The sequence below is a fragment of the Macrotis lagotis genome, chromosome X, assembly GCF_037893015.1.
Source record: "Macrotis lagotis isolate mMagLag1 chromosome X, bilby.v1.9.chrom.fasta, whole genome shotgun sequence".
NCBI classification, from domain to species: domain Eukaryota; kingdom Metazoa; phylum Chordata; class Mammalia; order Peramelemorphia; family Peramelidae; genus Macrotis; species Macrotis lagotis.
The window spans coordinates 234,911,021-234,923,811 of NC_133666.1; the positions used below are offsets into that span (position 1 = coordinate 234,911,021).

Sequence of the window (12,791 nt, forward strand, 5' to 3'; positions counted from 1 at the left end):
TTCTGCTCCCTTTGCTCAGCATCAGATGCTGTAATTCCTTCCATGCTTCTCTAGAGTCTGACTATTTATGGTTTCTTTTTTTAAAGGTTTTTGCAAGGCAAAGGGGGTTAAGTAGCTTGCCCAAGGCCACACAGCTAGAATTATTAAGTGTCTGAGACCGGATTTGAACCCAGGTACTCCTGACTCCAGGGCCAGTGCTTTATCCACTACACCATCTAGCCACCCCCTATTTATGGTTTCTTATAGAGCAACAGTATTCCATAATATTCATGTACCATAACTTGTTTAGCCATTCCCCAATTGAGGGCATTCCCTCAATTTCCAATTCTTTGCCACTACCAAAAAAGAGCTCCTATGAATATTTTGGAGCATGTAATACTTTTCCCATTTTTTTATGATTTTTTTCTGGATATTGGCCTAGAATTGGTATTGCTGGATCAAAAGGTATGAACAGTTTTATTGCTCTTTGGGCATAATTCTATATTGCTCTCCATATTGCATGGATCAATTCAGAACTCCACCAGCAATGCATCAATATCCTAATCTTCCTACAACCTCCCCAACATTGATCATTTTACCTTTTTTGTCATCTTAGACAATCTGATAGGTGTGAGGTGATATCTTCTAGTTTCAATTGGCATTTCTCTAATCAATAGTGAGTTGGGGACAGCGAGGTAGCCCAGTGGATATGGCCCTGGAGTCAGGAGGACCTGAGTTCAAATCGAGCCTCAGATGCTTAATAATTGCCTAGCTATGTGACCTTGGGAAAGTCACTTAACCCCATTACCTTGCCAAAATAAAATCAGTAGAAATTTGGAGCCTTTTTGATATGATTACATATATATATATATATATAGCTTTAATTCCTTCATTTGAAAAAATGGCTATTCATATCTTTGACTATCAATTGGGAAATGACTTACAACCTTATAAATCTGATGTAGTTCTCTATATATTTTAGAAATGATACCTTTATCAGAATTCCCAGTCATGAAGATTATTTCCCAGCTTTCTGCTTCCTCCTAATTTTGGCATCATTGAGTTTATTAGTGCAAAAACTTAAATTTAATATAGTCAAAATCACTAATTTTGCAATTCATAATGTTTGATCATAAATTTATCCCCTTTCCATAGATCAATTAGAAGATTTCTTGGTCTTTTAGTTTATCTTTGGTATTAGCCTTTGTGTCTAAATCCTCTACCAAGTTTGACTTTATTTTGGTATAAGGTATGAGATGTGGGTCTATGCCTAGTTTTTGTCATACTATTTCCAATTTTCCCAATAATTTTTGTCAAATAGTTAGTTCTTATCCCAGAAGCTAATATCTTTGAGTTTGTCCAACAGCAGATTATTGTAGTTGCAACTATTTCTTTTGAACCTATCCTAATCCACTGATCCATTACTCTGTTTCTTAATCAGTACCAGGCAGTTTTGATGACTGTGGCTTTATAGCATAGCTTTAGATCTGGTAGAGCTAGGTCACCTTCCTTTATGCTTTTTCATCAGTTTTCCTGCTATTTTTCACCTTATGTTGCCCCAGATGATTTTTGTTGCTATGTTTTCTTTTTTAAAATTTTTTTATTAAAGATATTATTTGAGTTTTACAATTTTCCCCCCAATCTTACTTCCCCTCCCCCCACGGAAAGCAATCTGTCATTCTTTACTTTGTTTCTATGTTGTACATTGATCCGAATTGAGTATGATGAGAGAGAATCATATCCTTAAGGAAGAGACAAGAAGTCTAAGAGGTAACAAGATCAGACAATAAGATATCTGGGTTTTTTTTTTCAAAATTAAAGGGAATAGTCCTTGAACTTTGTTCAAACTCTACGGCTCTTTATCTGGATACAGATTACACTCTCCTTTGCAGACAGCCCAGAATTGTTCCCAATTGTTGCACTGATGGAATGAGTGAATTCTTCAGGGTTGAACATCACCCCCATTGTTGCTGTTAGGGTATACAGTGTTTTTCTGGTTCTGCTCATCTCACTCAGCATCAATTCATGCAAATCCCTCCAGGCTTCCCTTAAATCCTGTCCCTCCTAGTTTCTACTAGAACAATAGTGTTCCATGACATACATATACCACAGTTTGCTAAGACCTTCCCCAATTGAAGGACATTTACTTGATTTCCAATTCTTTTCTAGCTCAGTAAAATAAATATTTGGCAGTTTGATGGCACTGAATAAGGAATTTAATTTGAGTAGAATTGTCATTTTTATTATATTAGCTTACCCTAACCATGAGCAATTGGCATTTTTCCAATTATTTACATCTGTCTTTTGGGTTGGGTTTGATCTGTTTTCTGAATGAGTTATGGTTCAGTCACTTAACAGTCAGTATATAATAAGCTGTTCTACATCTTAAAATATTTGAGAATAAACGAAAGGCAAGAAATGGTATCATAGCTCAAGGAATTCATAAAATAAAGAAGGAAAAATGCAAATGTACACATACATATATACATATATGTATGATATACACAGGATAAATTGGAAATAATCACAGAAGAGAGGTACTAGCATGAAAAGGGATAAGGAAAAACACGTAGGGTTTTAAGTGGTCTTGAATGAAACTAGAAGGTAGAGAAGAGAAGAGGGAAAAAGTCCTATCTCAGCTTGCAATCAGCCTAGAGAAAGGAGCCATTGAGCCAAGATGGAAACTATAGATAGAGATACTAGAAGGGTCCAGGACAGAGTCCTACATTCTTTGGTCATGACCAAGACAAAGATCCAACAAATGAAGCTTAGAAGAATCACTCAAATAGGACAAGAACTGGGATAGAATACTATCCAAGAGATAATACTATATAATGTAGAAAATGGTGATTGATAGACCTTTCATTTTTTGTTTCTTTTTTCAGTCTTTGGATTTTTATTCCAGTATTTTTTGGTAGTTTTTATTGCATAGAATCAATGATTGCTATCAATTTTTAGGCTTCTGGATCTGTCAGTAGAAAATTTTTCTCTAGTCCAATCTAACTTCCACAATGATTACTATATGAATAAGGCTGTCTATCACCTGTATTAAGCTATTTATTCTCCCTGTAATAAATTTTCCCTAGCACTCTCTTTCTTTCCTATTCTTTCCTTCCCTTTTCATTTGTATTATCAATTGTTACCTCTTATTTTATTTCTTCCATGTTTTCTAGCACAGTTTTTAGTAGATCTGTGAATTTTTTGAGACTTTGAATCTAGATGAAAGGGGATTATTGTCTTCTGGGTGTTTTATAATTATTGAAAATTCGATAATATTTTTACCAACATTTTATTTTATTTTACTATTTCTCCAGTCTTCCTGAATTAGGACTTTGGGATGAAAATATCCTTTATGCACTTCTAGAAATATTCTTTGATACTTATATATACTTATATACTTTGATCCCTATATATTATTTAGTATCTAAATTTTGGAATTTATGTTAATAAAATGTATCAGGAATAGCAATCCAGTATGGGACTGGTCTCAGTGGAGTAGTCTGTTATCTCAGGCCACACTGGAAAGTCTACATTGAAAAAGTCTACATGTATTCTTTAAATTAAGGGCACACCCTAAATATTGTCTTGGAATAATACAAGCCTCTAGCTCTGAGTTTGTGGTAATTACTTGTTCAAAAATTCCCTCCAGTGAATCCTTGTATGGTTTCCCTTCTCATTGATTTAGCACACATTTTTAGGCTCTGTGCTACCCTGATTTTGTGCCTGGTCCATTCACCACAAGAATTTTATTCCTTAGGAAGGTTTTTGGTTTATTTTATTTATTTTTGTTTACTCTCTTCTTTAATGTTTGCAGGATTCTGCCTATCTACACTTTCTATGTCCTGGGCTGGCATCATGTAATTATGATGGCTTTTTTTGTTCTTGGGTTTTTGTTTTTACTCTCTTTTCTTAAAACTCTTACATGATCCAGTGCATTTACCCTTTTGTTCCCTAGACTATTTGTAAAAGAGTTGTACTTTTCTGTTTCCTCTAACATCTCAATAGTTATAAGCAAATTTGTTTTGATAGATATTCTAAAAGGTATATTAGGAGGAACAGCATTGTAAGAAAGGATGGTCAGTGAGTGGGAATAATGGAGCAGATGGTGGGTGTTAGAGATTTCAGTTTGTACATGGTATCATATGGTTTACAATTGAAGGGCAAAGTTTAAAGGACAAAGAACATAGTAGTCATGGAAGAACGTGTTTAGACAGGTATCAATGGTTGTAGAGAGATTCATTGATAGAGTCAAGTGATTACATTTTTAAAGTTCTACCTTAAGAATCTTTTAGTAGGTCATGATATTAAATCCAGTATTATCCCAAGATACCAACCAAGCTTATAGAATGCAGAATTAGATATTAAATCCAGTATTTTCCCGAGATATCAACCAAGCTCATAGAATGCAGAATTAGGCAGAAGTATAGCATACAGAGATTGGTCAAGAGACAGGAAGTGGAAGACGAACAATACAATCTAGAAAAGGTCATATGTTCACAGACAAAAGCCCAGAGATGAGCAGTAGAGTCTAATCTCCTAGGAATAGCTTGGATACAGCTATGCCCATCCACACAGAAGCCTCTGAAAAGTAAGTGACAGGATTTCCCTTAATCTGGTTTCCTGAGTGCCATTGAAAAAAATGGAAATATGAGATATATGTTGAGTTCTAGTGCTAAGGCTGCCAGAAAGTTTCCATAAACTTGTGTTGAGAACTTCTCTCTTTGGAGGGTGCATTTTTCACCTGTTAATCTTGTTTAATTAAGGTTGCCAGTAATACACTAGGCTCAAAGGAAATGTGTAATCAATAGTTGGTAGCATAAGATAGAATAAAAGAAGGATTCATTTCAATAAGAATTAACTATTGGCATTATTCCTTCTTGTAGCTTTCTAGAAAGAAGGGGGAAGTTGTATTGAATGATTTTTGTTACTTTTATAAAGAGCAGGTGTAATATACATTATTTCTTTTGTATTTTAATATCGAATTCATTTTATTGTAGATTACACTTAGTAATAATAAAATGATTCTGATTCTATGTTTATAGGGAGAGTTGCTTAGTACCTGATGAGTAGAAAATAAGAGAAAGACTAAAGTTGATCCATATGAATATAGAACTAGTGTATTTATCATAATTACTTGGAATGTGATTCATTAAAGTCTACTGAGAATTTTTGTATTATTGGTTGTTGTGCTTTTTTTGTTTTCATCCAAAACACAAAAACTATTTTAATATCAATTGAATTGTGATAGGTATGTTCAATTGTCAACTTCATGTGCTCTAGCATTTTCTGAATATCTAATTTTCTTTGTATTATAAATCAATACAATAGCTTCATTTCTAGGGTAATGGTCATAGTAAAGATGAATATAATAGAAAGTGATTCCATAGCAGAAAGATGAAATTGGATTTACTTAATGACATATTTACCAAAAAACTAAGATATCTTCATTTATTACAAAAGATTACACGTGCTAATAACTTGTCATTTCTAGTTTGTTTTTGTAACTAGCTCTTCAGTTTTGAGTTTTGAATCATGTCAATTAGAGTGAAAATATTGTGGCAATATAATGAGTCTAAAGCACTTGAGAGAATGAATAGTATAGTGAGCACAAAATCTATCCAAAAGCTTTTAATTATAAAATTTATCTGGTATCTAGATATAAATTAATGTCAACCATTGGTACTATAGCTTTCATTATTCCCAATCCTATTTAAATTTTAGAGCTGAAGAAATGCAGTATTATAGATTTATACCTGGAAAGCCTTGTCTTTAGATTTCCTTCAATTCAAATGTATCCCCTCATTTTTATTAAGGAACCAGAGACTCTGCTAAATTAAATAACTTTCCTATATTGTTACAATGCTTTTTTGAATTTCTAGTTTAATCCTGTTTTTAAAAAATACACCATATTGACTTGTTTCTCTTTTCATTCCTAGTTTCTATCATTTTAATTATATTACTACATCTTAATATGGATAGCAAAATTATATAAGGAAATATTAAATATTTTATTGCAATGTATTATTTTTCACTGTATAATAAACACACAGGAAATAAATTATAATTGAAGCAAAAATGTTGAAAATTCAAATGTTTAAATAAATTCAACTCAATTGATGATGTCATGAAAACCTGGATATTTATTTCATAATGTTTGGTATTTAAAAATTTTTAATCTATTTTTTCTTCTCTATCCATGCTTACTTATCTCTAGAGAAAAGAGTTAAACCACATTTAGTTGGAAATTAGATGGTTAATCTGGTCTATAGAGCATCAGTATCATAATGGAGAGATGAGAAAAGAATTATAGAGATTGATTAGAAGGAACATGGACAACTTTGAAAATGACTAGCAACAAAGTATTGTTACTTGGTATTTTCATATTTGCCTGTTGGACTTCCCCAATTTTAGTTAGTTTGTATGCTCTAGAAAGGGAAGGGAAGGGATATGGCTTCCATTTTTTCCTATTTCTCTTTTTTCATATCCATTTGTCCTTCATTTCTATTACTATCATATATATATATATATATATACATATATATATGTATGTATGTATGTATATATACACACACACTTTGTTGAAAGGATAGATTGGTGGATGAATGCTTGGATGATAAAATAGGATTTGATTTGTGTTTACTAAAAGTAAATCAAAGTTTAACATATTGAGAGGCAAATAGACCTACTTGGTATATATATCACAGCACAGAGCAATGGGGTGAAACACATTTTGGAGAAAATTTTATTGGTAATATTTCTTTCCAAAGAATAGAGGACATGCTCATATTCTTTTAGCATATTTCTGTATCTTTCTGTCTCTCTTTATTTCTGTCTGTTCATTTCTCTCTCACTCTCTTTCTCTCCCATATATATGTATATATATATATATATATATTTATATAAAATGTTTCATTAAATATTTCTCAATGTTAACAGTCAATAATCTTTTTAATAACATTGAGTTCCAAATTCTTTCTCTCCCTTCCATAGCTCTAACTTTTTTGAAAAGACATGCAACTTAATATAGATTATACATGTGAAATTATTTAGCATTTTTTTAAAAAAGATCTTATCACTGAATAGTTGAAATAAGATGACCTGAAGTTCAGTCCCTTCTCTAACAGCAGCTATCCAACTATATGATCTCTGGCATCTCTATTTTGGCATTCCTCTTTAAATAATATATTCTTGTCTTTGCCAAATTTTCAAATCTTCAATATGATCTCATCAAGAATAGTCATTAATTCATTTAGTCAGTGAACATTTATTATGTAGTGCTATTACATTCCAGGCACTGAGGATCTCTCAAAATTCAAAGAAGGGTAAATGTACTTGCTCTTAAGGAGCACACAAACTAATGAGAAACAGCATGCAGATTAATATGTATTTAAATATGATATATAAAAGATAATTAGAAATAATCAACAGAGGGAAGGAATTAAGAGAAAATGGGAAAATATTTCTCTAGAAGGTGAGATTTTAGATTTAGATTAAAGGAATCCTTTAAAGGAAGCTAGAGATGGAAAGGGAGAAAATTACATGCCTAAGAAAGATGATCAGTAAAAATCTCAGAATTTGGGAGATAGTCATGTTATGTAAGAAACAATAATGTCACTGGATAATTGTAAATGGTGGCTGGGTGGGGGGAGAGCAGAGTAAGATGTGAGAAGATTGTAAAGGTAAGGGCTTTGTAACAAACACAGTGAAAGTGACAGGGAGCCACTGGAATTTATTGAATAGTGAAAGTGATGTAATCAAACCTGTACTTTAAGGAAACCACTTAGGGTTTTTTTGCAAGGCAAATGGGGTTAAGTGGCTTGCCCAAGGCCACACAGCTAGGTAATTATTAAATGTCTGAGACTGGATTTGAACCCAGGTACTCCTGACTCCAGGGCCTGTGCTTTATCCACTGCACCACCTAGCCATCCCTAAGGAAACCACTTTGGCAATTAAAAGGAGAATAGACAAGTGGGGACATCACCTTGAACTGGGGAGACTAAAAGGATATTATAATGGTCTAGGAATGAGGAAATGAGGTCTTGTTTCAGGGTGTTGGCAGTATTAGTAGAGAGAAGAAGACATGTGCAATGGATGTTATAAAGGTAAAATTGGTAGACTGGCAATAAATTGATTAAGGAGGGGTAAGAGATATTGAGAAATTGAGAATTACACTTATGTTCTTTCTGAGCCTGGCTGACCAGGAGTTTGATTTTACCCTCCACAACAAAATAGAAATTAATAAGCTGGTAGAAATTCGCAGGGACAGGGGTGGTGGTAGATAATGGGTTATCATTTTTAGTTTAAATTGTCTTTGAGTCTTCAAGTCTATAGCCCTTCTAGAATCTGTGATAGACTACAGCACTGTTTCCCTCTTTAAAATCCAAGATTCCTTCAGCTTTGAATTAGCCTTTTGAAATATATCCACCATCAATCACTTTTATCCACTCCTACTTTTCAGTTACAAAGTGCTCCTGGAGAAAGAAGTTGAAACTGGCAGGGCCTGGATCATTACAAAATCTCTTGTCCATCTTCAACCTAACCCTTGAAGCTAGTCACTAAGCCTTTTGTTCACTACTCATATATTCCTTTCTCTCAGAGAGACTCAGCTCCCTTCTGCTGAACCAAACACCAGAATTCTCACCCTAATTCTCAATGTTAACCTTAATTCTCTTCTTATGTTATTTTTCCAAAGAAAATTGAGACCAGTTGACTTGAATTCTTTCATATTCCTCTGCCTTCACATTGGTACAAAGGTAACTTTAGATCATGGATCAGAGATTTAATTTAGAAATGCCCGAAAATGTGTTGATTGTACATTCCAACCCTTTATTTCATAGGTGAGAAAACAGGTCTAAATAGGGTAATTTACTTACTTTAGTTTACTTTTCCAATCAAGTCCTCTAAGTCTAAATAGATAATAGTTAATAAAGACTTAATAATAAAAAAGAGAGAGAGGAAGTCCCACCCACAAGGAATGCACAATCTAATGAGAGAAGAAAACTCAATAAAAGGAAATGGAAAAGGGGGTATGGCTAAGGCCTGTGATGCAAAAGTAAGAGAATCCACAAAACAGTTAAATCAGGGGAATATATGAGATATCTAAGCTGATCTCTCTCTTTAAATGGAGGATATGGTGCTCACAGTCCCATACTGCAATTGCAGGGGCAGAGAATAATGATAATGTCGAGTACTAAGGATCCTGCAGCCTGATGAGGTTTTCCCAGTAATGAACTTTTAAGGTCATAATGAAGAAGACAGAAAGCCTCAAAGTAATTCATCCAGGGAAGAGATTAAGAAAATCTAGAATTCATTCCTTCATACCGCATTGTCTTTACTTTCCCATTGCTAGTAGATGAAAGTTTGGTGTGGATTGCATAGTTCCCTAACTAATCTGACATTTTATTAAAATAACTAGCATGCTTCTTGTTTCTTTTCTTGTTTCTCTCTCTCTCTCTCTCTCTTTCTCTCTCTATGTCTCTCTTTCTCTCTCTCTTTTTTCTCCACCAGGTTTACCCTTTTTCTTTTATTCTCTACTATCTCCTCTCTTCTCCCACTCTTCTTGCCACCTTTCTCTACTCTCCTCTCTCTTTCCTAGCTTCATCCTTTATGTTAATGCAGTGTTACAGAAAACAAAACCAAAAAAAAAAAAGATGTCAGGAAAACCTGAGTTTATATCTAGCCTCAGACAATTAATAGATATTTTCCTGAACAAGTTTCTTAACATCTATCTTGATATACATAAAATGGAGATGATATCCCTAGATGCAGTGAAGATAAAATGAAACATTTCTAATGTATTTTGCAAACCTTATAACATAAAAATACTAGCTACTATTATTATATATCCAAAAACTCTGTTAATAATGTATCAGTCATTAATAACATATTTATCCAATTTGATACAATTCATACTACAGCTCTTTTATTACACTTATATGTATATATATATATATATATATATATATACAGTCAATTCACATATATATGTGTGTATATGGATGTGTATAAAATTTCATAAGGCAGCTGCACTTTCAAGGAAATTTCTCTTTCTTAAGAACTCTGCTCTCCACTTTCAGTATTTAGCAGTTTTTCCCAAGTATGGGAACAAATCATTCTGTTTATACAAATTAGAGAGTGGCACAAGGCAAAGGATGTGCAGAAGTTCTTGAAAGAGACTTTATGATTCAAAAATATTTTTAGTCATACAGAAAAATGTTAGATTTAGGAAAAGAAGATAATCAAAGAAATAACTCAAGATTCTTGCTTTCAGCAGGGTGCACTGACATGTAGTTGCTAATGATCAGATGATGTTCCTTTTGATGTTTCCATAAAAACAATTAGTAAAATTATATTTTAGACTATACTGCAACATGTAGAAATGAAAAAGAAAAAGGAAAAAAAAGAAGTTGATCATTGTATTCTCTCTTCCTTCCAGGCCCCTGCCTTCCTAACCCATGTCATAATGGGGGAACATGTGAAATCAGTGAAGCTTACCGAGGAGACACATTTATAGGATATGTGTGTAAATGTCCTAGAGGATTTAATGGAATCCACTGTCAGCACAGTAAGTTTTCTTTACTTATATTATTAAATGTGTGGTTCATAAATTTTATATGATTTATGTTACATGTTGAATATGCAAACACATAACAGATACTGAACACTAGCAATTTTTTTCTATGTGATCTACTGACTAGAGTATTAGATTTGGAGACAAAGAATCCTGAGTTCAAATCCTGATTCAGACCCTAGTGATCCTTAACTGAGTCATTCAATCACTCTAGAACTTTGCCTCATCTGTAAAATGAGGATTTTGGACTAAATAACCTCTGAAATATCTTCAATTTCTCAGTTTATGATCTGTGATAATATGAACATATGTCATTACTTCAAAACATCTAGAAGTCCATTAGTGTGGACTCTACTTCAAGATAAAATATCCATAACAAACTATTTAAAAGCAAAACAAAAATCATCTTGAAATACTTTTATGTTAATGAGACTTTCTGATCTCACCTAGCATGGTCCTTATCAAAAGAACCATCAGGTGTTGCTGAATCATTTATAGGCTCAGTGATGCTTAACCTTCTTAAGTTCACATAACTCTCTATGATTATATATTAACAATAAAGTGCTGACTTTCCAATGTAGAGCAATTTCCCACATCTAGGATATTCTTAAGTTAATGAAACTACATATGGAGACCCTATCCATATCTAAAAATGGATCTATCTATATAATCTAACTATATAAATATATTATCAGTCAGACAACAAGCATTTGTTAAGTGCCAGCACTCTGCAAAAAGATATAGAAAGTCACAAAATATGCAAACAAAAAATTGGTACTTAAAGGAGTTCACAATCAAATGGTGAGGAAAACATGTCAATAATTATGTACAAACAATTTATATAACACATAAACCTATCTATATAGATAGATACAGATATCTTCTTATTTATTTATATAGATATATATATATATATATATATATATATATATATATACATGTTGAAGATAATTGAGGAAGGCAATAACATGTAAGGACAGAATCAGGAAAGACTTCTCATAGAAAATGGAATTTTGCCTGGGATATTTGGAAAGTTAGCAAGAAGAGATAACAAAATTGCTTCATGAAACCTTTGACAGTTGGGAGATGGAGTGTTTTGGATTGAGAAACATGGAAGCAAGCCACTGTCACTGTATTTCAGAGTGCATGAGGAGAGGAGGAAGTAAGGTGAAAGAAGGGAAAGGCAAAGTGGGGATTAGGTCAAGAAGGGTTAGAATATCAAAAGATTTTGTTTGATTCTAGAGGAACAGAGTACTACTAGAGGGGAATGAATGACATGGTTAGACCTTCCCTTTAGGAAAAACAACTTGACAGTAGAGTGTTGTATGCAGGTAGACTTTCAAAAACTATTTATGCATCAGACCACAATGTCACATCCAAACTTTGAGGTATAACTTTGAGGTATAGAGATGTACAGTCCACACTGCTTAGTAAGTTTCAATTTATTATACCCATGACTTTAAGTTTATTTAAAAAAATAAAGCTTAGAAGGAAATTCATTTCAAATGGCTTTCTCTGACAAGTTATATCCTCCATCTGTGTAAAAATCATACAAGACTCATTGATCAATGCATTGATGCAGATAACTTTCTTCAACTATCTATTATCATTAGCAATTTACAAAAGTAAATTAGGTGGTTGTCTATTGCACTGTTATAACTATATTTTTTGAAAAGTTCAAATGAGAGAGAGATTCTCTATCAAAAGAGAGATGATGGGGCAGCTAGGTGGTGTAGTGGATAAAGCACCGGCCCTGGAGTCAGGAGTACCTGGGTTCAAATCCGGTCTCAGACATTTAATAATTACCTAGCTGTGTGGCCTTGGGCAAGCCACTTAACCCCGTTTGCCTTGCAAAAAAAAAACCCTAAAAAAATATAGAGAGATGATCCTATTTACAAATGAATATTTGCTGCTAGAACGAAGCCAGAGGACCACAGTAGTTAAGCTAATAATATACAAATTCAAAACAATAAAAAAATGTGGGGGCTTACATTAATGATTATAAATTCAATTAAAAATGAACTTACAATCATTAATGTGAACTCTTAGATTTTGCTGGATTATAACAGAGGTGTCAAAATCATGACCTAGAGTATGTAACCCCAAAACTCCAGTGTGAGGTCTCAACTATATTAAAAATGCACGGAAAGCATTGAACAAAAATCAATAAAAATATAATACAACATAGATAATTCACATTTTGATTATCTGGTTGATATGCAGCCACAAGGATCCAATTTCT

General features: G+C 33.1%; 1 protein-coding gene across 1 annotated transcript in view; it reads left to right on the forward strand.

The window, feature by feature from the left end:
* Positions 1-12,791, forward strand: part of EDIL3 (EGF like repeats and discoidin domains 3) — a 629,614-nt gene that overhangs the window by 257,710 nt on the left and 359,113 nt on the right. The window contains exon 4 of the mRNA XM_074207740.1: positions 10,415-10,543. Coding sequence (XP_074063841.1) covers positions 10,415-10,543 — 129 coding nt within the window. The remainder of the gene's footprint in view (positions 1-10,414; positions 10,544-12,791) is intronic.